Genomic DNA, 25,949 nt, shown 5'->3' on the forward strand with positions numbered 1-25,949 from the left:
TGTAAAAGAAATAATTTGCTGGTTTTAATCTTCCAGCCTAAGTGTCTTACACAACCTAAGTACTTAAAGTAATTCACAGCAGCAGATGGTCTAACAGTAGCCAACAAAACTGGTCCTACATATGACTGACAGCCAAAAGAACAGTGCAGTAACTCAATAAAGTGGAGTAAGAAATAGATTTAAAATTAAGGGAAAGGCAAGAGCAAGGGAAAAGGGAAACAATGAATGGGTAGAATGCCTTGATAAATATAGCAAAAGTTCCTGGGTAAGTTTAAAAAAGCATTAGGGAAATCAGTATTAGGAGTAAAAAAGTTAATTTGGAATGAAAGCTTTTAACTATTAAGACATGTTTTGCAAAGCCTGTCTAGAGCCACACAAATAAAATGATTCTTTGTTTTATAAAAAAATCAGAATTTACTGTTTGATTCCTAAAGCATAAGTTGTATGCTCTAAGACAAAGTTTTATTTAGAGTAACTGAAGCCTCAGCTGAATCATCCTGTCCAGTTCTGGATTCTGCACCTCAGGAAATTTCATGAAAGAAGCTAAGACTGAAGGCAACAGATGTACTCAGAACTAGAAGACAGATATGGTAATAGTTCTCTGGTAAGCAAAACCAGTAAAAAGCAGCAAAGACAAACCCTTTTCTCTAACCAAATTAATCTTCAGAAGAAATTATTAGATAATGAGAATAGCTGCCAGACTATAAATACACTTAAGGAAATGATGAAATGTAAGGTTTCAAAAGAAGGGAGCTCCTGAATCTACCACAACCTAATTGTATTTTGAGACAGTATCTGCTCTAAGTAGTTCAGGTATGCTGCTTCAGAGGTAGGTGACAAGCCACACAGATCTCTTATGTCTGATTTTCCTCTAAGTTTAGATCTAAATTGTTATGAGCTCAGATGTGTTACGTACACCTTTTTTTGAACATAAAATTGCCATTTCACTTAATATAAAAATAATTCTTAGAAAAGTAGCTTGGTTGAATTCCATCCAAGTTTACAGAGCAAAAAGCATGATATTTTGAGCTGATTTATACTTACTCCCTTGACTCCCTTTTTCAGCTTATCGTCAATAAATAATGAGAGGTACTCTGGAGACCTGGAGTTGAGGTTGAGGAAGTACTCAAAGTCACCCGCAATCGTCTGCTTGAAGAGCCGGTCGTTATTGAAGGATTCTTGAAGGAAGCGATCAAACCTACTCTTCAAGTCCAGTAAACCCTGTAAGAAGTGAGAAGAAAGCAAAATCATTTTCATTGGTGTGAAGTTGTAAGCTGGGAAACAATAACAATAGATGAAGCCATAGAGAAGACCAGATCTACAGCCAGAGGTTCTGCAATGCTCTCTGTTCAGAATTGTTAGAAAGTATCCAAAATGCCATTTGCCTTTGTAAATTTCTATTGCTGCCGTGAATCTGTTAGAGAAGCAATTTCACATAAACTGGCTAAAATATTGTGTCAAACACTGGTGCAGTTTGTTATACTACGCTTCTCAGATTAAGAAAGCTTTTTAAACACCCTTGTTAAACAGGTTGACTTCCTGTATTTTTGAATCAACAACTTAAAGGAGGTATTTATTGCACTCATCAAGCCTTTTTTATTTCAACAACATGGACAAAGTCAGTATCATAAACACACCATACGGGAAAGCTGAGGCTGAGCACCCATTAAGTGCATCCCTAGAGCTACTGAACAAGTCTGAGGAGAAAACACACTGCAATAACAGGCCTAAACTTGTCAGCGTTTGTGTTTCCCTCTAATTTAATCCAAGGACATGTTCTGCATTATTCAGTTGTGTGTTTCTTGCTGATCATTAGGAGACACTGGGAGCATATGAAAGTTAGATACATGCATCAGGAACCTGAACTGAACCACCTCCTCTGAACTAAAACATTGAATTCTCAACATCATTTTTAGATTTCCACCCAACCTTAACTCAGGTTAAAGCAACTGAGTATAGAAGGGGGAAGCATCTTCAAATCACCTGAGCACCTTACTAAGTATATATGCTACACACAGGTTTTAACTGAGACAGCATTTGGCAGGCAGGAAGAGAGAATTTTACTTGAGAGTTAGATTTGTCATGGACAACCACTGCCTGCAAAAACTCTTCAAGTTAAGTGATATTTCTATCTTCGTGTTCTTGAGAAATTATTCATATGTGGTTACTTAAAGAAGCCATTCAAGAATTACTCAAAGAAGTAGTAATATTTCTTAGGAACTCACCATCTCACTTAAAGGAATGATCTTTAGACAGGCTATTTAATGCGTATTAGAAATTTTAAATTCAAAGTAAATCCCACTATCTCTCTGTTTACCAAGGTTAGCTCATGTCTCCTCTCCAGGAGTACACCATCTGAACAACCTGGTGTTAAACAGGAGAAACTGTTAGTACCTTGAATTACAAAAGCATTTCAACATCCCTTCAAACTATTATACAAAGTTTTAAATCTAATCCCCTGGCAATGCTGTTGCAAGCATCTCACCAATTATGCTCAGGGTGATGCCATGTTGTGGAAGCAGTGCTGAGCTGTGATGGGGTTTTTTCTTGATGGTTTAATGCAGCTTCCATGTCTGTCTCCTTAGTGCTATTGTCCTTGACAGATTCACATGAACATGGCTGAGATGAAAAGAACAAGGTGGTTTCTCAATTCATAGATATTCCTCTCTGCTTCCAGAAGTGGAAGTGGTGGATAAACATTTCAGGGAAGTTTTCAGTAACTCAATGTCAATCCCTGCCCCAGGACATCTTCATGAGATACCAGAGTCTATACTGAGGGACTGAGCTCTGCCAAAGCACATGGACAAGTCTTCGTCAGCCTCATTTTGCTTTCCACCTTTGTGACAGGAAACCTTGATACTATCTTTATAATTAAGTTTTTAGATCTGTCTTTCTCAGTTAAATTTTTTATGATACCTCTTTAGGCCCATCAAGAGCTAAAATTACTTCAAAGTAATCCAGACCCTTATATGCCACATAATTTGCACATGTCCCCCGTCCACCATTTTTTTTTTTTTTTAATAAATCACACCACCCCAAATATAAGAGTCCTTAATCACTAAAGCTTATAATTTTTCAAAGGCATTCTCTCTTCTTTTTACCAGGCCTTGAAGAGGTGATTATTGTGTAAGCCTGGTAAGAAGTTTGCTTCAGCATTGCCAGAAAATTAAGAATCCAATCAAAAATGTTTTTATACTCAAATGGCTTCTTCAAAGAGTAACCAGTTCTAGCACAGTTATTGTCTTCAAACAAAACAGCAGAGATTGACAGACATATATTAACTGTTTCTCCCGAAGAACAGACACAAGGACTTCAACCACACATTTTTAAAAAATGTAGTGTTTAATGAATACACACTTTCACAATAAATATAAAACATCTTCCAGCTATAGAAATACAACTTTAAGGTTCAATGAACTCTAAAGGCTTTATATGCAAATTTCAAACCATCTTCTAAGGACAATGGAAGAGAAAAGATGACAAATAGTTCTGAAGCATATTTTGTGAGCTCGATAAATTAATGGTACACATTACTTAGTGGGAGAGAACAAGAAAGAACACTCAAATCTTTTAACATGCAAAACTGTTCTGTTTCTTATGGAGACAGAGAATGGAATGAGTAATTTGTTATGACTGATAAACACATTCACCTCTCAGTCACAGCTAAGCTTGCCATGAAACATTACCATGTGATTTTTGCCTCAATACACACTGATAGCTAATGTTACATAAAATTAAACAAAGTGGACACTATAAAGCTATTTGTCAGCAGACATACAATTCACTTTGGAGACACAGCATTTAGGGAAACCCAAGAAGTTCCCAGCAGTTAGGTAATTAGGCTGAGTAAGTTGTTTATTAAAAGAACTGCTAAAAGCACAAAAATTTAGTATGTACTTTCCAACCAATTTCAGTAAGAGTTCTAAACATGTCTGAAGATTCAGAGAATGTACATTAAATAACATTTTTAAGTTTAGCTTATTAATAACAACCCCTTTGAATCAATACTAAGGTATACCTTATAAGTTGTGTATGTGGTAAACTGTTAATGTGGGTAATGTGGGAAAGAAAAGGAAGTTAAAGTATTAAAGTATTTAACTACCTGAATGTAGTCAACTGGATTCTTTCCTTCTCCCTCTTCAGAAACCAGTGCTTTGCCTTGCTCTCTCAGGTATGAGCTCATGCACTCACACATTGTCTTCAGACCATTTGGCACACGGCTGAACAACTTATACATGCAAGCAAGGTCTGCAAGGAAGCATGAGAGAGATTATGCAGGACACCTCTGTGTGTTACACTTCTGTAACTCATTTATCTCAGAGCTAAAGCTGACAGTTGAAGTTCAGCCTCTTGAGCCACAGAAAGCATTCTGTAACAGCTCAGGCACCAGATTCTTCTGATCTCCTCCTTTCCTTTAGCCCTGACAAGGTGCTGACTGCAGCAGCATCAAAATGAAAAGCAAAGACTGTATTCAATTATTCTAGGTTGTCTGTAGCAAGGAACCTGTCATTGACCTGCAGGCCAGCAAAAGATGATGCTCATTCTGAAAGATAGTGAGCCTCTTAGACTCCAGTAAGATTATGCTTTACAGGGGTATTTAAGAAAGTAGCTTCCAAGATTATCATTCCCAAAATCAAGTGCTGCATCCAACTTTTTTTTTTTAAAGCAAGTTAAACCAAATAGGACAACACTAATTAAATCCTTGTTTCTGCATTAAAAGCAAAAACTGGTAAAAAAATTAGAGTTTAATTTACAGAGTTTGTTTTAAAGCCAGTCATACACTTTTACACTACTACGTTTCATCTGCCTAAAATAATGAGAAGTAGCTTAGGCTAAACCCAGCTTTCCAAAAGAACAATCCATCCTTGTACCTTTATGAAAAAATCTCATCTTCAGAAAGCAGCATTTCCACTCTACTAGTTAATTGAATCAAACCAAGGCCTATAAAAGTTAAACAAATTCCTGTATTTTATCAATATCCTTCAATATCCTTGCACCCTCAGCCTGAAGGTTATCTAAACTGGATATTAAGGAAGAAAGTGTTATGTATAGTATTATCACATTCTTTTTCAACAGAGTAATTCTTTCTTACAGCTAGGAAATGTGCTCACTTTGTGCTCTGAGTATCACCTAGTAATTGTGAAGCTGCTTTAATGAACAAAGGCCATTAATCTAAGCAGCAAGACTGCTCCCCATTCTCATGGCTTTAGAGTGAGCACTGATTTCTAAATATAGATACTACAATCCCTCTCTTCATTATGCTGCTTTAGAAACTTAGGTTCTATTTCCATAATAACTTTCATTCAGTCACTCTGTCCCACATTAACCTCTATTAGGAAAAGCAAATCAAGCCAAGCCCTTCTGTTTCAACCACTTCAATAAGCTGCTTCTTATCCTTTAGAAACAGCCAACTCCTTTCTGCAACAGAGCTCCCTCCCCAAGAATTGGTCCTGCAATGCTTCTGTTTAAGTCTTTTACACAAGTACTTTTTAAATAACTCCCCGTGGGCCAAAAAAAGTGTGAAGCATTTCCACAAATTAGAGGAATGGAAATAACAAAATAAAAAGGCTCATGGTCAATTCGTGGCAAAAATCACTACAATAGATTTATACTTTTTTTTATCAGATACTCTTTGTTTACCAAAAAACTACCTGTATCTGGTACTAAACAGAAATAAGTTAAGTGTATGGGCTCTGTGTTAAGAGCCATCTAATAGTCACTGAATATTCTCAGATATTTGTGAAACAGTTACTAAATGTTTCCACAATTATACAGAAACACAGATGTTAAGCCTTGACTTACCCCATGTTCAAAAACAATAAGCAGTATCAGAAGCATTTGTGTCTCTCAAATGATGCAGTCTTACCTTCTGTCTTCCCATTCTTCAGCATATGAACTAGCCCAGAGTTCTCCATTTCCACGATAGTTTTCATATGCTTGGAAATAAGCTCCCTCTCAACAACTTTCACAATGGGTTCTTCTGTTGATTTATCCAGACAATGCATCACCCGCTCTATTTCTTCATTAATTCTAGCTTCTACTTTCTTTATATATACAGAAGCACTGTTTTCAGCTAAAAATTTCTGACTTTCCATCTGTGATTAACACAAATTAATACTTTAGACTTTTTTGTAAAGGGTAAAAAGAAAAGATGTCAGATCAGCATTTATAAGCAAGTTCAAATCAAACAGCATGTCCAACACAACCAAGATTCACATACACACTTAACACAAAATAAAGGTTCTATTATACTAAATGTGTTACATAATGGGGTACATGCAATATAAAAAACGTATTTTTCATAGTAAAACAACCCAAGCCAACTTAGTTTCCAGCTATAGTTTTAGCCACAGGTTCAAAGAAAACAAAAATTCCTTCCAAATGCCAACTTATGGTACTTCTCCTTATTCTTATTAGTGACAATGCTGAGCACATTATTTCATGTCAAATTGTTTTTATATATTCTGGTCAGCAGTTTTTGGAGAAAAGAGGTCTTATTTTTCAGGCAAAGCTAAGTAATAGAACATAAATGAAAGTAATTATTTATCTTAATTGTATAGAAGCACCAGTGAAAAATAGAACAGTGACATTTAAATGGCTGTGCAACATATGCTTCTGCTTTTCAAGGAAGTTAGGAGATCAGAGCATATGACAATTGATCCTGCATAAGAAACAGGAGACTCACAAATCACCTTATCTAGATATTTTTTAACATGATTTTAAAATTTCTACCAATTTCCAGCAATAGATGATCATGATTACACTCAACAATCACTTAACTGGCTTTCCTCATCCAAGTATCTCACAAAAAAAACCCACAGAAAATATTTGGAATGTATTATTTCGTGGTTGATCAACAACTGGAGAGCCACTGGGATATGCTTAGTTCCTTGATTTTGTTTATTTTATTACAAAAAAAACCCTCACAAATGTGGAAACTATGAAGGCATCAGAGTTTCCTCAAAGGCAGTTTGACAGGTTTCCAAGCCTGAAACAGTTTGAACCTTTCATGCTACTGGCATTTCAAAGACTGTGGGGACAAAGCAGATGTAGACTAAGTTACATGAAATAACTTAAAGGAGGCACAGGATTAGAATGATGATTATTGTACATGTCATTGGCATCCATAACTCAAAACTACATTCAAATTATGCTAATTCTGTACAATCTTTGTTATTTTCCCCTGCAAAGTTAGTGACTATTTTTCTTATTTCATTTAATGGAGATGGACATACTCATCAAAATGCAAGTATGTAAAGTACCACCAAAGCTGACAGTTCAGAGATCTGAGAGTTATAACAGCATTCCAAATATGGTATTAGAATATTGCTGTACCTGAAAAAATTCTGCAGACATCTCTAAAAATGGAGCCTCGAAGTCTTCTTCATAGACTGACCTTCCTTCAAGACCTAGAATCATTAACATCTGGCAAGCATTTCTTATTGCGCCTCTGCCAAAAAGTAAGTTGTTAACAACTTGAGAAATCTACGAGGTTGTAAGACAGAGTACACAGCAGAATAACAACTCATAAGACAGTATTAACTTTCATAAAATGTAGCAATAGAAAGTTCATTCTAATCTGTTTGGTACGTGACATTTTCAAGAACACTACAGGAGTAAGGTTGTTTGTTTTTTTCAAAACTAAAGGGCTGACGATATTTATTAAGTACTTTAAATGCAATGACAGGGACAAATAGCTCAAGCTCTACTAGGTCATAAAATTATGAAGAATACATATATATAAGAAATTAACCCAAAATAGTACTTCAAGGGAAACTGCATACATAGGTCAGACCTGAGCGACTGCAACTTCAAAACAACTGCACATGTGGAAGTTGCTATGCAACGTTTGAGGTTTCTGGATGGCAAAAACCCACAAACAACACCCCAGCTGAACACAAAATAAATGCCACCAAAATTCAAATATATCAGCAAATTAATGAGACAAAAGAATTACATCTAGAAAAAGATTCCACCTTCTGGCAGTAGGGGACAATATACACAGCTGTAGTTGGGGAGTCTTTTTCTTTTCCTAAATTGCACATTGGGCACTTAGTCACACAAATGCAGGCAGAGTAGCAAGGAAAATATTGAAAATTATATTAACAAGCTTGCCTGTTTACCATTATGCTAAAATATAATACAAAAAGAAATGTTACTCCAGAATACGGAGAAATTTTAGTCACAAATGTGATCTTAAATAACAAATTATTTGTGTATGTTCTTGAGTCACTCTTTAAAAACGGACAGCTATTATTTACAACAAAAGACTCCACTTACAAACATCTTACCTGTCTACAACTTCTCCTTTCCTCTCTCTTGCAATCATATCCAGCAGAGTTTGCCTCAGGTGATCCCTGATGCAGCCATAACGTACGACTTGATCTCGAAAAATTATCAGGCCCAAGTTGTAGACATTCTCCACGTTGTTCTGTTGCACATACACTCGGTCCTACAACAAGGGCATGAATGGCAATAAAACTGTGAATTCAGTGCATCAATGCTATTCAAAAATACAAGAGATCAATTGCTTCTCTACAGTGGAAGTATGACCAAAAGTATCTCTTAGTAGAAAGAAATTATGTATACTCTTCAATATTCAAAATCAGTTCCATATTCCAAAACTTCATTTACACTGGAAGTTCTATCTGGCTTAGGAGTATAAGCACAGCATTTATGACTAAAGCATGTCAGAACAGATCTACAGCCTTCCCACTTTTTAGTCTGAGTGCAGAGGTGTCTCCATCTAATCACTAAATGCATAGCACAATTTGCAGGAGGTTCTACTTACCTACTCAAACCCTTTCATCTCTTTCTGATCTTTAAAAAATTATTTAACTTCCCCCTCCCCTCCATGCATCTTCCTACCACTCCTTCTAGGCAAAAGATATTCAATATTCAGTGAAATTTCCTGAAATAGCATCATTATATAAAGAGCAGCAAATATAGAACCAAAGCAAGAAGAGTTACAATCAAAATCTTTATGGATTAGTACTACAAAATTGTACATAAGACTTCTGTAGACATCCCTCCCTCCACCCTCCCTGAATTCACTTTCATTCCACTTGAGCAATATTTCAAAACTTTATTATGTTTCATTATAATCTCACCCATGCACCACCTCCTCCCCAAAAAAAGAGGAAGAGAAGAAAATACTTTTTCCATGTATGTTTAAATTCTATCTCTATATATAATCTCTGTCTGTGAGAAGGATCAAGCTCCTCATTAACCCATTTTTTATACACCTACATTCAAAAACAAATGCTGATCCTCAGATCAGATTTGACAGAGAGTGCTAAGCAGACCCAAAGTCTCTTACTGCTACCCAAAGAGATGCCCCAAAATTGTCTCTCCTTTCCTGTTCCTTTCTCCCAACTTAACTCTGAAAAAAAACCAATTTATTAATAAAGTCACTAGTGGACAGAAAATATATGTATTTGATTAATAGCCACTAATGGGTCAGACCATTTAAACCATATAAAGAATAGAAAAAATGTGAGTTTTTACAACCCCATTCTGAGATGAACAATCATTATTTTTGTTAATTTCTGTCAGGGCATAATCCATCACTCTAATATCATAGTTTGGGCGACTACTAAAAATACTGCTTTGCTACCATTTAAGCATCACGACAATGACATTAGCAAAAGCTAGGAGTTTTGTACCCATTCACAAGTCTGACTGGGATGAGGTTTTGTAAGAATGTATATAGCTATAACAGAACAGTAATACTAAAAAAGAATCAAATTCTATAAAAAATCATGGTTAATTTATTAAACGGAGTATAAAGATTAGCTTCTCCACTGGTTCCATCACTATCTTAAGTGCTTTATCACACACAGAATTAAAGAGTAAAGCTACGCAAACACCTGGAAAATGAAGCCATTAAAAGAAAAAATGTTATGCTTCAGACTATGGAAAAATATTCCAAAATTGCAGGTTTACACAAATTCTGCAATTTCAAAAAACAAGAAGAAACAGACAGCCCAGCATTTAGCACCTGTATTCACATAGCAAATTTTTTCCTATACTAATTATATGCCAGATTGCCACGTGGTGACCAGAGGAAAGCAAAACACTGGGTTCAGCAATTAATGAGTGATTTCCCACTCTGCCTTCAGACAGGCAGCCCTGAATTTAAATGAAAAAACAAGATGGGAACATGTCAGATATGCCTCTTCTGTGGCTCCTGAAGCAAACTCAGCTGTCTCAAAGCACATTTACTAATTGCTCTCATGAAGTCAGTCAGTTCAGTGATGTGTGCTGGGCTAAATCTTTGGAATAGGTTATTTTTGCTTTTCTGTTTTTAGAAACAGGGTTGTTTATTTCACTTCCTTATTTACACACATCAAGAACAGAAGTAAATGTGATTCTCAAGTAAGACAAGCTTAAAATACATTGTCAAAGAGATGAAAGAACAAATTAAAATGTAGTGTCTAATACTATAACTTGAAGAGCAAAGAACATAATTATTATTTCCAGAAGATATTCAGGCCTCTGAAGCACAGGCAGCAGGGTATCTAAAAGGATTAAAGCCATGGCCATGACTCATCTGCATAGCTTCTGTTGTGGCAGTGCTGAAACACTGCCATTGTGAAAGAGTAACTCTTCTCAGTTTATCAGCAGCCTCTGTAGTAAACCAGACCTCTAAACAATACCCAAAGCAGAGCAGCAACATTAACATTTCTGATCCTGCTGATTTGCTCACCCTTGGTAACAGATCATTTGCTGGAAGCTCTACCAGTCCAAAAAAAGGAAATCACAGAGAGCCCCATTTGGGAACACACTACTGAACAGAAATCACTTCCCATGGGGAGAAGCAGTGGGTGCTTAAAGGTAGGAGTGACTTTCAGGAGCCAAGGATGGAGTTTCAGACAGCAATTACTGATGAATTACAATCCTGCTTACACTCCAGAATAATTCTGAAATCACCTACTGTAAGGTACCAGTACCCACATTTTACCCATCTCTGCACGGATGCACTACCTGGATGATGCAGCAGCCTTCATGCACCCTTGTGTATACAGTAAGTGTCTTTGATCCCAGTTCTGGAAATAAAAACAACATTCCTCCCTATTACTTGTGTGTAAGCCATGGACAATGAGAGCCATTTGTCAAAACTCACATATCCAACCTGTCAGTGCTGGCCTAAAAAAAAGACACAAGCTTTGTGCACAGCACAGATGAGAAGGGAATGCTCTGTCCTCTGAGAAATCCACAGCTGTATTTGCAATAGCAATTGTTCACTTCTGACAGCGTGTAACTGGCACTACCCATAGGCCTGTAATGCAGCCAGGGGTGTGACTGCTGCACTTGCATACCTGAAATTGCTTTAAATTTAGCAAGCACAGATAGAGACAACACAGAATCCAGTTTAACCCAGTTTCCATTTGACATTCTAAGAATACACACATTCACACTGCTTGAAGAAAAGCCCAAACAACTCCACCTCCATTGCTCCCATTCCACAGAGCAGCTAAATAAACCCCACTGCAGGTATGTTTACCTGCACTGCCACTGTGAGGCTGAATTTCAGTTATGCCCAAATGGACGTCACTACTTCAATCTTAGTACCTGACCTGACTCAAAGATGCTGCTTGGCACATGACTGCTTCAGTGCCTCACTGCTTGTCACAGACAGTGCAAGAATTTACAGTGTATTACATCTACTCTGGCACCAATTACTGCACCCTCAACATGTAAAAAGGAAGAGAGCTCATGCTATATCAAACAAAATCCAGTGGAACTACATAAACTTGAAATTCAGTCAGGGAACCTGGAATGTCTCAAAATAAGACAAACCTTGCACAGTAAGTGCAAAAGGTTGCAAAAACCACATACTACACCTGCAACAAAAATGAAAGCATCAGACTTTTACCAGAGAGCAATCACAAGAGACAAGGTAATACACACTTTTAAAAACAAAACTATAAGGCTAACTTGAGAGTGTCTTGTGGAGGATGTTCTGCAGGAACAATGAAATCCTGCCATAACCTCAAACAGCAAGTGTTCTAGTCATTAAGCATCATAATGCACAAGCCACTGTACAAAACACATGCCTTCCTAAAAAAGATTTATTTGTATTGATTTTTATTTTAAAAATGGAAAAAATTAAACAGAGGAAAGAAATTAAGGTGGGTTGGAAAGGTGTTTGTTTTGACTTAAATCATATGGCAGCCAATGGCTGAAACAAAGCTGGAAAACAAATATGGCATTAAAATAGGTACAATTTAGTTTAAGATGTAAAATCACTAGGCTGAAACAGGAATTCAAGAAAGTAAGACCAGAATTCAAGAGGGAATTAAATATTTTACTTTCACTGATGTCACAGTGTGGCCTGTTGGGCAATAGGTACATTTCCTGAAACTGATGTGTAATCGAGATGGCCTACAAAACAAGAGAAGGATTGGGTCATGCTTTACTTACAAACATAAGATAATTGCAGATACTTCTCCTGCTAGAACACAAGCATATTAATTTACAATGCCTGGTGACTCAGGTTGTACAATGTTTGGTGCTTTATTTAGATAAAATAATATAATGTCAGTTATATTAGATTTGCTAGAATAGAAGTGTATAAATTAATTTCTGACATAGGCATATCATTATAAACCTACATGTCAGTCACACTCAACATTGGAAAATAAGGATAAATCATCATTTTATAAAATTCTTGAAAATTATTTCTTTGAAAATCAGTCAGGTCTGATCTTTCACAGGTGCTTTATAATTTTGTGGTACTGGCAGCTTTCCCAAACTTTTTGAATGAGCACATTTTCAAGACTGGGAAGTTTTTTACTCTTAGTCTTTTGTGAATGAAGAAAATTATGTCTGACTCAAGAGGACATCCCAGTGACAAAGGTGAAACTCCAAATCTTTCAAAGCAGTCCTGTTGTAAATAATTGATTATTCTTTAATTTGTAAACAAAACATGTATTATTGACAATATGTGTTATGTCCATCCAAGTCAAAAAAGGGAGACTGCCCATTGTATTAGACCTTCACACTAGATAGTTCTATGTAATAAAAATTAAAACTATAAACCCCATATTACATTACAGAGGTTAAAAAAACAAACATCAGTGCCCTTAAGTTTATATAAACATTTTGAAAGAAAATTTTGTTTTATTTTTACTACTATACTATAAATGTATTTTCTTGTGGAATAGTTTTTTTTTGTTTCTGTGGTATATGGGAAAAAAAAAATCTGTGGGAGTCAAATAATTAGTCACAGGGCTCAACTGAACACCCACTTGAAATAATTAGGAACTGTCAAACAGCACATAGAAGGCTACCTAGTCCAGAGGATTCAAACTGATTTATTATCCTGTTCTCAATGTAAAAGACAGCAATGAGGTTCAATTTACACTCGAAGGAATGCTGTGGATTTCCTCCTCCTGGAACCTTGGTGGAAAAGAGAAGGCTGGCTGGATGTTTGAACAGCACTCTCAGGCTTCAAAACAAAGTCAAGACATGGCTCTTCTGACTGAAAAAAATACTCAGGAAACAGCTCTCCTGCTCCCCCAGGAGTGGTAACTGGAGCAGGCAACCCTTCCTCAAAGAGAAAAGGTTTTGGCCTTTAACATACTCGTCAATGTACTAAAACAAGGAACGCTTATAAGGCAGTTTACTCTGCCACTGTTTGAAAGATCAGAAATTTATTGATTTTAAGAGTAGCAGATAATATTGCATTATCCATTACTTTAGAACATCCAGCACCTCCTGTGCTGCAATAATATATAATATTGGGCCAAAACACAACAGCTACTCCCCTAGAAAGCTCTGGATTCCATCTTCTAACTTTTCTGAAAGTTCACCACAGCCTTTGGTAGATTAATGTAATCATTAAATATTCTTGAATATGCCTAGATGCAGCTAACAGCAATTGATTTGTATTTTGTCCTCTTCACAAACAGATTAGGGAGTCCAGGATCTCTCACAGCAAGGACAGTACATCTTCAAAACAATCTGTGCATCTTCCTTTTGGCACACAAAGCATTCAGTGTCACTGATGGCATATTATCCAGCACTCTGTTTTTTGATATGTGGTCTTTTCCCTGCTGAAATAAAACAACTCCTCCAACATGAAGGTCAGTAAATCTATTAAAAATAATTGTTTGTGATTGTGTAGTTACTTCAAATTCGTTAACTTGTAGTAGCTTATTATGCAAAGAGGACTTCACAGTTAATACAAACACGGTCAATGTCACAGCATGAGATGTTCACAAGACAAAATCTTAACTCCTGTTGTTTACCAAGTAAGAGTACAATTCCAGTTCATCTGCTTTTTGGACCAAAGAAGTCTATTATTGTCTGTCCTTCACTGTCAAGTACTTTGGAGGGAAAAAAAAATACACAAAAAACACAGCATTTCAACATTTCTTTTGGAAGTCAAAACCTTTGACGAGAAGTTAAGCATCTCTTACATCCTAAAACATCACCATTACCATGGGAATTTTAATGCTGACCAACTACCTAAAGCATACCACAATCCGGACACAAAAATGTTAGGCCCTCTCTCTTAAAAAAAAGGCTTTTCTGTTTGCTAAAGGTGGGAAATGGCAAGCATGCAACCAAAAATCACATTTTACGTACATTGCTTAATCTTCTGCACAAGTTATTCTTGAACAGCAAAGGATCAAACTACAATTTAACATTCAAGGACACACACTGTACCTAAATAAAGTTATCCTCTTTGAATCCTAAAGCTTAAAGAACAACCACACTGGAAGTTTCAGGAGGCTTTACACTACAGTGCTTTCCACAGTAAGAAAACACCACTACCTGAGCTAACATCTAAAATCTGCCAGAATGGGTCTGACTAGCTTATTTTTTAAGAACTGTAAAGTTCAACTATATTTCAGATCCATTTTTCAAGTGATAATGAGATAACCTAAAACATGAATCCAATTACAATTTGTCAAACACCTGTAGCAGTCTTGCATGCACACAGAAAATTGAAAACAAGGAGCAGAGAGTAGTCTTTGGAAGAAGACTGGTAGGCATGGTAAGAGGACAATTTATTATACTGTGAAATGTGTGAAATAGCAGAATACCCACCATGTACATCAGAATGTCTCTAATCATCACCATTGCTGTTTGATGATCATTCCAGGCTTGGTTTAGTGTTTGTAGAAAGTTGTTATTCAAGGAGTTTAATACATCTTCTCGCACCTGAAGCAGAAAAAACAAAAGATATATTGACATAAGCTCAAGTCAGTTTCTCCTGCAGCATTTAAATCTTAAACATAGCTTCAGCACAAGAATTCTTGCTCCTCTATGGACCTGAATTGTGCAAACAGGTTCTTGCTTTTCCTGGGTGCTGACTATCCCTACCTAGTATTTCCCTTCTGCAGAAAAATAAGCAAGAAAAAATATGCTAGAAACAAGAGAAACAAAATAAACATGGGTTTTAAATTTCAAAGGAATTCCTAAAGTCTCAAATGTTAAAAATAGTCTTTGACGACTCCTCAAAGCTTTCACTTCCTGTGTTACAGTATTTCAGTTACTGGTAATTTTACTATCACAAGTAATTTCAGAACATTGGGTTGTAGCAGTAAATGTTGCAAACAGGAACAAGTACAGGTGAAAATTGGCCATGATGACATTTAGAGACAAACTGAGATGGCATAAAGATATTGCAAACAACAGTTCTGAAAAGAGCCAATTGCTTGGTAAAGCTCAGACTATTACATTAATACCAACAACAAGACTTCATAGAAAAAGGAAAGTCATCTTTGTTTTTTATGAATGTATTTGCAATTTGCAAGTTAATCTGTCTCATCAACTTCAGATTTTAAACCTCTTTGCCACTACTCTCCCTACTAATAAAAAAGCCCATCCACTTTTATATTTTGATTTTTTTCCAGCAGGCATATACTGCAGTGCTTGAACTTGATGTCAAAGAGAAACCTGCGGGAATATAAAAAAAATTGTTCCCAAGTTAATAAAATGTGGGAATTGACTTTTTACATAACATGCAAAATATATTCTTCCCTCTGTTGTAACCAAACAGAATGATCACATTCACTGATTTGGACTGATACTTGGCGAATAGTGTAAATTTCAGTACAGAGATTCATACAGGAAAACAAAACACACATGCCAGGCAGCCACAAGCTGCACCAACATCTCATGCAATCACCTGACAGGCTTCATTCTGACACTCCAATTTGTGAAGCTATTAGGCCAAACCAGGGTAACAGAATCCCGTCTGCCACACTACTGTGCACACTCACAAACTCAGACAAGCAAAGCAGAGACACAGTGTGGAACATCATCCAACACAATGGTCTCGAGGAAAGGGATGAAGGAGGAAAGGAGAGGAATGAAGGTGCAAGAGAAGGAAGAGGAGAGGGAGGAAGGAGGAGAAAGAGAAGGGAGAGGGAGGAAGAGGGGAATGATGAAGAGGAAACTTATCCCAATAATATTCACCTTGTTACTGCATCTAGGCAATATAGATATACATAAGTTGTTCAAAGCTTTCTTAAATCTTCAAACATGTAAAGCCTCCCCTGCTTGCTTTTGGAAAACATAATACGCAGTTATAGGCACTGCTTAACTGCATCATTCTTTCTGATCATGATCAGCATTTACCCTTTGGTCTCCCAAATACTCTGTTGTCACCCAGTCCAGGTAGTTTTTAGCCAAATCATAAATACACACTAAAAACTTCAGCAGACATACTTGTGAAGAATATGCACAATCTCCCAGAACAAGAGAAAAAAATCATGACTGTGGTTGCTTTCACTTCTTTGGTCAGTATGGAAAAGCTTTATAAACATTATTTGGTAGTTCATCCACACTGATAAAATTTACCAAAACATGATTAGATTATAAGCACAAATCACCAAGGGCATTACTGATCAATTTTATTATACCCTTTACTTTGACAACACAGAAGCAGTGTGCCTTTAGAATTGCTCACATCCCACATCCATCACACTAATCCTGCTGGGCCAGCCAGTGCCAAGTCACACAGAAGGGGGTGGAACCTGGCCACCAGGTAACAGTCACAGCTTCCTTCCAAGCAGACACTGGCACATTCTGCAATAGTGGCACCTCTGCTCCATATGATGTGCCACGTGGATTTCTGGAAGTGGGCTTGAAATTCAGAAATGGGTGCTGTACAGAGCAACCCTGTGAAGCTCCTCAATTACATTCTTCTAGGTTTATTTGAAACTGCAGAAGAGACTTGGAAAACCATTCTTTCTGCTGCTACAAAAGCAGACCAAACTACTGCCAGGCAAATTATCACTTACAGCAACTTTATAGTTAACAAGTGTTCAACACATTTCTTGTATGGGCCATTAATTCAGCAATACTACAGGGAAACTGCTGTAATGCACAAAACATCTTAGCCATGCAAAGGTGCAGAGTCACTCCACTTCGGTAGAATAAACCATCTGAAGTAAAAAAAGTGCATACTCACACTCTTTGAACAAAGTGGAGACACAGCTGATACGCTGCCAAAGCCTTAGAAAATTTTAAATCTCAAAGATTTTTATCAGCAGAATGTTAAATTAAATTAGCTGAGCTTGTAGTGATTTTTGTAACAGTGTTTGCAATTATGAAGTAAATTGCAGGGAAAGCCAGCTTAAATAGGACTGTCCATATACAGATGTACTTGAAAATAAATTAGCAACTTTCTAATATATATGAGGTCTTCTTATAGTTACAAGGATGAAATTTTGTGTATAACTTCAGGCTCAACTTTATTTTCTACTGGATACAGGTCTTCAGGAAATACAGAAACCTTCCCCCAATAAGCATAGTTTGTTGGCATAAGCTTTCAATACTTTTAAATAATTCCTGATTAAGTGTTCATAAAGAAGACTTCTAGCCTATGATTTCTATCTTACAGTGCCTGGCCTGATGCAGCAGCACAAATAGTTCAGTTATGTAATTTCCACTACTGTAAGGACAGCCAGAACATCCTGAGGGGAGCAGCAGTACAGAACAGCACTTTCTGAACCAAGGCTTCAAGCTCTCAGAACTTTTATTACAGAGTTGCTTTTAGAAAAATCCGAGTAGTCTAAAAGATAGTATTCTAAAATCTTAGGAGTCCCAAGTAGGTTAATGGATTGACTACTAGAAATGTCTGTTCATCCCTGCAGCTGCTATCCTACTGCTAAAAGGAAAAAAAAACACTGAAGAACACTGGGGATTCTGAACAGTTATGTACTTTCGAGCAATTCCCTCACATCCTTTCTCCCTCCATATAATAGCAGACTTGCTCAAGATCATCTGAAAACATCATTAAGAAAATAAAAAGGCAGATAACACTTCATACATTGCCAGTCAGGCTCATTCTAATGCTCAGTAGGTAATCTGCCTCCTACACAACTTCTCGTGTCATTCCTCCCTGTTTCATTGATGTTATGGAAATAATTTCAAACTCCTTGATGGAGATGACTGTCATCTCTCCCTTTTCTCTGCAACACTATGATAGCAAATTTGAAAGATTGCAAAGGACCCCAGACATAATTTTCTAAGTCCCAATGTAGACACACTTCTTTCAGCCTATACCTGCACCAGCATCCCACTCCTGCACTGAGCAGCTCTGTGCCTCCTGACCAAGGTGCTCTCACTGCCTGTACTGTTACTCTGAAATAGCAGATCCTGGACAGAGCCCTGAGGGGCACCACTTGTCACTGATGGCCATTGAGACTCTGGGCCATTGACCACAACCAACTGGTGTGATCACCCAACCAATTTCTTATCCATTTAACTCCACCAATTGAATCCATCTCTTTCCAATTTAGACACAAGAAGGTCATGGGGGACCATGTCAAAACCTTTACAGATGTCCAGAGAAATGACATCTGTAGCTTTTCCCTTGTTCACTGATGTAGTCACTCCTTCATAGAAGGCCACTGGGTTGGCCAGGCAAGACCCACCCTTGGTGAAACTGTGCTGGTTGTCCCAAATCACCTCCCTGTCATCTATGCACCTTAGCATAGCTCCTAGGAGAATCTGTTCCATGATTCTCCCGGACACAGAGGTGAGGCTGACAGGTTGTAATTCCCAGGGTCTTCCTTTCTACACTTCTGAAAGATGGGTACAATGTTTCCCCTTTCCCAGTCACCTGGAACTTCCCCTGACTGCCATGACTTCTCAAATATCATGGAGAGTGGCTTGTCACTACATCAGCCAATTCCTCCCAGGACTCTGGGATGCACCTTATTGGGCCCCACTCACTTATGCACAAAACAAACATTAAAATATTATCCTATAAACTTTATAACTTTAACTTTTTTTTTTTTTAACTGTAAAGCAAATGATGCTTATCATCAAATGGTTTAGAGAGCTGTTAACTTAGCTTTGTCTGTTTTAAAAACACTTAACATTTGTGTGAAGTAATAACAGACTAGGCTTGAGAAGTGTGAAGGAAGAGTGTCCACATCAAGCTACAAGATTGTCAACAGGCAAGAAAGGGAGAAATTAGTGAAGTATCAGATGCACAGGAATTAAATACTTGAATTAAGATGAAAGGTTTCAGTACTTTCAAAATTCAACAGTACTTTTAAATAGCTCTACATGTACCATACTTAAATAATGATGTCAATACACACGTAAAGACAAGTTTTAGCATGCTCTCACACTGTAGTAAAAACAAGGTAGCTCAAGAGTGCTGACTTGTCTCAGTGATGCAGAGTACCTGGCTTACTACAGCCTTTATCCCACAGCCAGAACATGGTGATTTAGAACCGCAAATCATTGGGGTCTGTAAGTCTAAAACCAAGCATTCTTGATAACAACTTGCTTGCATGCACCTTGTATTGATCATATTTGCACCTATTATTTTATTTATAATTAAGTTGTCAAGACAGTGCACTGCACTGTTTTCTTGTTGAGAAGTTAAAATACTTTTCGCATTAGTGTTTGATTGCTAATTAAAATGCTGAATAAGCACAACTTTCACCTGGCAATTAAATTAGCATAAATCATAAATACAGCTCTTATACATGCCTCACCAAAAATGAAGGCTTGTGCTTTCCAAGCTTTAAAACTACTTGTAAAAACAACTGAACATATACAAAACAACAACATATACAACTGCCTCTACCTAGTCTCTTTATCTATTCTTAATTAACAAGCATGACTGGAATACCACAAGAATGCAACTTTTTCTAAAAAAATAACCTGGAGATGTGGGCAGCAAATGACAGTTATGGTTCAGCAATTATTGCCATTTCAAATTTGGGGTAGGCTCCTCAGCAGTGCTCCCTGAACTGAGTGTAGTTCTTCAGTAAAACCTATTCATCTGCAAACATTTACATTTTTATTAAAGTTGAAGAATTTAATGAACAGTATTTCAGTTGGCAAAATCCCCCTCTTCTAAATTCTAGCACCCACCACTGAACCTCTTGGAAAGAGACTGCGAACATAAAAGATTTTGCTAAAATTTCTATGACAAAATGTGATCTTAAACAAAGCTTCTTTTTTATTCATCTTAAAACAAGTACCAATGGCACAAACAGAAGATGTCATTATAGAACTGATCCTATTCTTGATAAATATCCTATCTTTTCCATACTTCCATCTATATATGCCTCAACCTAATGTGTCAAAAGGGACAAGCAGTAGCTTTTAGTCTCTATAAGTTTTTCTTATTTTTCAGACATTTTTGGCGTAAGTCACTTTTAGTCTTTTCCTTGGATTATTTTACAGGCAGGCATCATCAGAATAGTTTAGCCTTTTTACAGCAATTAACAAAACTCAGTTAAACCTTTTTATTTTAAAAACCTTTGGTCATCTTTTTTTCACCCACACACATGGATATAATTTGATTAATTACATTATTGATCAGAATACTTGGTCATCAGAGAAGATTTTTTTAAAAAGACCAGATATGGGAATATTAAGTGTCAGAAAGGCACTTCTCTGTCTGGTATCTGTGCAGACCTCAGCCTCTGCACTGAAAGTACAAACTCAGAATCTTCTGCTCCTTTGTCAGCCTGACACACTCAGCACTTCAGAATAATTAATTCTGCACATGCATGATTTTTAATATGCAAAATAGCTAGAACTAAGATAAGTGACAGAATACCTAGGAACAAAGATAAAAAGACGCCCATCAAATTAAACCAGGATAAACTAAAGCCTAGGAATAATAAAAGTTTAGTGTCACGATTATTAAGTGCACAGACATATACAAGAACAAGACAAAAAAAGCCTCAGCCATTTGCCACATTTTACATGAATAGTACAGATTATGAATGTACAGATAACGAAACAAGAAGTTTTTGAGAGTCACAGATGTGCTACAATTATAGAAAAGAACTGCAAATTATTTAACCACTTCATAAGAGATGTCTCCTCTGGTGCACACAGTAAAAAAGCCCCACATTCAAAGCAGTTTTAGACTATACTTATCTGGACCACACCTTTGAAAACTAGGATTTTACAAAAGAAATAACACATTTCTCTGCCACAGTGGTAGCTCCAGTTGGAACACACAAAAAAAGTCTCCAAGCATCCTGCATTATTTAGCCATAAATCTCCCATTCAATCTCTGTAATTCAGCCAGAAGTAATCATCCAAGACACATGATGATCTCTGACTTTCCTTTTCAGATCTTGTAAAAACAGGACAAAAATCTTGATACTCCATCTGAACCCATGGCCAGAATATGGGATGAAAGTGGACATGTACCTCTCTCCTATGGATGTTACCATGAGGAGTAAGGCAGGCACCTCCCATAGACTTAGAATCCTACTACCATGAAAAATTATCCCAAGTCCTAAAAAGTGACTTCTAACTTTTTCCATTTATATATTTATTAATCAATTCTAAACTTCTCTCTAAGGCTAAAGAAGTGGTTCCAAGGTTTAACACGAGACCTGAAGATGACAGATCTTCAGAAAGTTTCTGCACGTCATTTTGACTGACCTACATGGTTTTGCAAAGGCTGACATGGCAGAATGTGAGCTACTCGGGATTTTTGCTATTGCTGAGTTGCTGTTTTAGAACAGTGCCTACCGCCTCTTTAAAGAGCATAATCCCAGCACAACTGTCTCATTAACATGGGAATTAGCTCATTAGCCTATAGAAAACAAGTTCTTACACTGGTATTTATTTGTTCCACAGATGAAAAAAACTGACTGGCAAACAAGACAAAATTTGGCCTAAGAAAGTCACAAAATGCCACCAAAAATGACACAGACCTTTAAAAAAATTAACAGCTCTTAAGAGTTACTCTTCAAAAAAACCATATTTTCTGTTACACTTTTTCAAGTGCTTCCTATGGTCTGCCTTCCATCAGTAATTTACAACAAACAGTACCCGGAACATGAAATCATATGATCTTGACGTTAGCTCTATTGTTAGCTACCATTTTTGAGAGAAGCTACACAACTGCAACACAAGGTAGCATAACAAGGTTAGACTTTTCTGTCATTTAAATAACTGTTAAGAATTCTTTCATACAAGACACTCCTATTTTAATTCACAAATGGACAAACCTTGTTTATTAGATGCTCAGTGACAACTTCTCTTAGTCCAGTGTAGAGTTTTTCACCATGTTTATGCAAGACCATTGTATAAGCATTTCTATACAGCTCCTCAAAACTGAGACCACTATTGTTCTTACGCTGAATCTCTTGGATTGCATTTTTCAGAAGATCCCAAATGCTGTTCACATATTTCTCATCCATAGTCATCTGTAAAAATAAAACATTATGTTATTATTTTGAATAAAAAAATATAGATAATATGAGGTAATTGCTCTGCCCCATCTTGTTGATTCCATTATCACAAGATTTCTCAAAATTTATTAAAAGAAAACCAGTATTTATGATACTAGTACAGATTTCAAGAATATTTATGAAAATTGTAATTTGCAAAAGTTTAATGCTTTCTTTGTTTCAGAACTGCAAATGCCCAGAATCCAACCCCAGAGCCTTTGGAGGTGGAAAGGCAGGTAATTGTGGACAAAAGTCTCTTCCTCACTCTTCCTCCACAGGTTAACAGTGATAGATGGGTAACTCTCATTCCATATTAACACGTTATTTGGCACCTCATAAAATGCTGCAATACTAATCTGCTTCACCAGACCCCAAATGAACCTGTACAACAAAAGATAATAATGTCTGACACAGATTTAGCAAACTTGGTCATCTGCTTGAGCTAGCTGAGGTACTAATGGCCGAAGAATTACATACCTACAACACTGTACCTATGATTTAAATAACTATAGGCACTACTGAAAACCCCCACAAATGCCCAACACTAACACTTGCATTGAACATATCCTCTTTGCACAAATATGAATAAATACCTTTCTAAATTACATGTACCAAGCACTAAGGATCTGCTTGATCTGTTATTCAGATGCTGTAAACTTCAGTAAATACATAGAAAGAAAGAAAAAATGAAGATTCAGAGAAGGAGAAAAGCTCTTATAAGAAATAGTCTCACTACAACAGCAAACTTCTATCTCGTACTTAGTGTGAATCATTTCACACTTGCGCTTTACCAGTGTAAAGGTGCTTCAATATATGATGCTTTATAGATAAAGCAGTATCTGGGATTGCAAGTAAGCATAACAAAAAATATCAGATGCCAGTATTGCTTAAAGTCTGTGATTCAGCCAAGTTTTATCACCCAAATGAAAAAAAACAACAACAAAAAACCCCCAAACTTTTTTAAACTGAACTAATTTTAAAAGCAATGTTTAATGTTAAGTTTGGTTTAGTTTATACAAAGTCAGGAACAGATTTAGCATTTTATAGCTAAAGAAAAGGGCTGAAGAGAGAAGGAGAAAAAGCTGCTCTTCCTAGAATTACTACAGGAAGTGAAAATATCCCAGAGTCTATCAATACTGTCAAAGCAGTCTTGAAAATAGGAACGGAATGTATTAAAAGAGGAAAGAATAATGGTATGACATTATAGAGGGAAATCATGACCAGTCCTAATCCACCTCTCCTTCTCCTTCCAACAAAACCCACTAAGTAACAGAGGAAAGATATGAAGACTAGATTTGACTGCATTTGTAATCAAATGCAATTATTCAGCAGAATCTTTTTACTCCAAGTACATTTTTACAGGTATTTTCAAAATATCATATCAAGTTTTCTAGGCATGATAAATAACAATTACAGCTCACAATGAAGAGAAGCCATTCACTGCCTTGGAAGGGAACGGGCTACTGAATAAAATGAAAAGAAGACATGTAATTTTCTATCCTGTGCATCTTTTGGAGTTTCGGCTAAATACAAGGATTTTTATTATAAAAATAATCTTGTTGTTACTTTTTCCCCTCCTCTGATACCAGATCCGCTTGACTACTAAACTCTATGTACCCCAAACTTAAGATGTGCCATTATATATCTAAGTGTGAAAACAAATTAAAATCACAAACACATAGGGAGCTAAAATTTTTTCAATCTCCTAAATGTAAAGCCCCAAAGTAACAGAGGAATGGTGGATGGAATGTCACAGGTCCCTCCACACTTCCTTATTCTGCTTTGCACAGCACTGAAAGGTCAGTAATTTTGTTTTTAATTTGCATTTGCTACATGGTGCTCCTTCAGGGAAGTTATTTTCTATGGCCTTCCTGAACCAGCAATTTCACAAGTACTGATAATGAAGGCAACCATTTAGATTTGCAGACAGCAATCCAAGTAAAAGCTTTTCAGCTTTCCTTTCACAAACCCAAGGTTTTGTTTTCAAACAAAGCAGAGGCTCCCCCTGCTAATTAAAAAACTCTCAGCCAACACAAGCTTTTTATCTCAACTGCAATTTAATTGCACTCTGCATTCTGAGCAAAGGTATGATCTGTATAAACCAGGCAAGTCACTGGGCACCAGCCTGCAGAGGTATTACAATGCTCCCATTTCTGGGTTGGTCACAGAACATCTCTCTACGTTACAGACAGAGATAAAGCAGCACATCTGGTAATTCAGATCCCTCCAGCACAAAGCTAAAAGAAAACTCTGAATTCTTGTACTTTTAATCCAAATGCTATAAAAAAGAAGGAATGATTGCAATAGTATTTGCTCCAAAGCCCCTGAATACAAACAAGAACACATAGCTTTTTGCCACTTAACAATTGACACACCATGAGCTACTCTGACAGAACAAGAAAGGTTGATAGAAGGTAATTTTAATGAGTACACATCTCCATGATATAAATATTTGAAAAAGTACTATGAAATTATCTTATTACCCTTTAGGATTAAGCATTAAAAAGTCTGTTTTTCAGTGCAGCTTCTGTTTCTGACTGAGATGAACATCAGTGAGGTTTTATGGGAACAGGTTTGCTTAAGTTCTAGAATATCACATTAGAAGAGCACTGTCTTCCAAAAAGATCTAGCATAGCTAACTTGTTTGCAGCAGTGTTTTCTAACAAAGCAAAGACTCCTAATACTTCAAATAATTCCACTCTATTTGGCAGTAAGTCACTGCAGTAAAGTTTGAGCAAAAATGTCTTATTTCGTCCCTGCTGCTGAAAAGTTGATTAGCATTTGAGCAGAAGAGATCTCCCTGTATTCTCCAGGGTACATAAGAATTACAATATATTCTTGGATTATTTAACTCACAGGTTCATGTCTTTTCATCCCATTCCTTAAGTCAGGCTTGCAGGCAGATGTAAAATCCAAACAAAAAAACAGTAAGCCAGTTGTTGATGCTACTAGATCACTGGCATTTTTCAGAATTCTTTACAAAAGCATCTCTGACAACACAACTGCAATCCTAATCCTCCAGTCTGACCCACCAATGAAGATTTATGCAACTCTCTAGATCCCTAGCAACCAAGTCTGTAAGTGATCCTCTTCCACAAATACAGGATCAGAGCCAAGATGTTTTTCCCAGATTTCTTCTAATGGTTATATTTTAGAACAAAAATCCACAGTTAGAATACAGTTGCCTTGCTTGTGTCTTTGTATTCTTGCAGATTTAAGCAGAACGCTGATTGCTGCTTCTGCTGGTCTTTGAAAAAAAAA

At 36.7% G+C, this 25,949-nt stretch overlaps 1 protein-coding gene across 1 annotated transcript in view; it reads right to left on the reverse strand.

Moving 5' to 3' along the window:
* CUL3 (cullin 3) overlaps positions 1–25,949 on the reverse strand; it is a 55,147-nt gene that overhangs the window by 13,754 nt on the left and 15,444 nt on the right. The window contains exons 2-8 of the mRNA XM_021553698.3: positions 22,467–22,664; positions 15,061–15,174; positions 8,292–8,452; positions 7,336–7,450; positions 5,867–6,095; positions 4,103–4,248; positions 1,045–1,221 (exon numbers count right to left, since the gene is read on the reverse strand). Coding sequence (XP_021409373.1) covers positions 1,045–1,221; positions 4,103–4,248; positions 5,867–6,095; positions 7,336–7,450; positions 8,292–8,452; positions 15,061–15,174; positions 22,467–22,664 — 1,140 coding nt within the window. The remainder of the gene's footprint in view (positions 1–1,044; positions 1,222–4,102; positions 4,249–5,866; positions 6,096–7,335; positions 7,451–8,291; positions 8,453–15,060; positions 15,175–22,466; positions 22,665–25,949) is intronic.

This window comes from Lonchura striata, chromosome 10, assembly GCF_046129695.1.
Source record: "Lonchura striata isolate bLonStr1 chromosome 10, bLonStr1.mat, whole genome shotgun sequence".
NCBI lineage: Eukaryota > Metazoa > Chordata > Aves > Passeriformes > Estrildidae > Lonchura > Lonchura striata.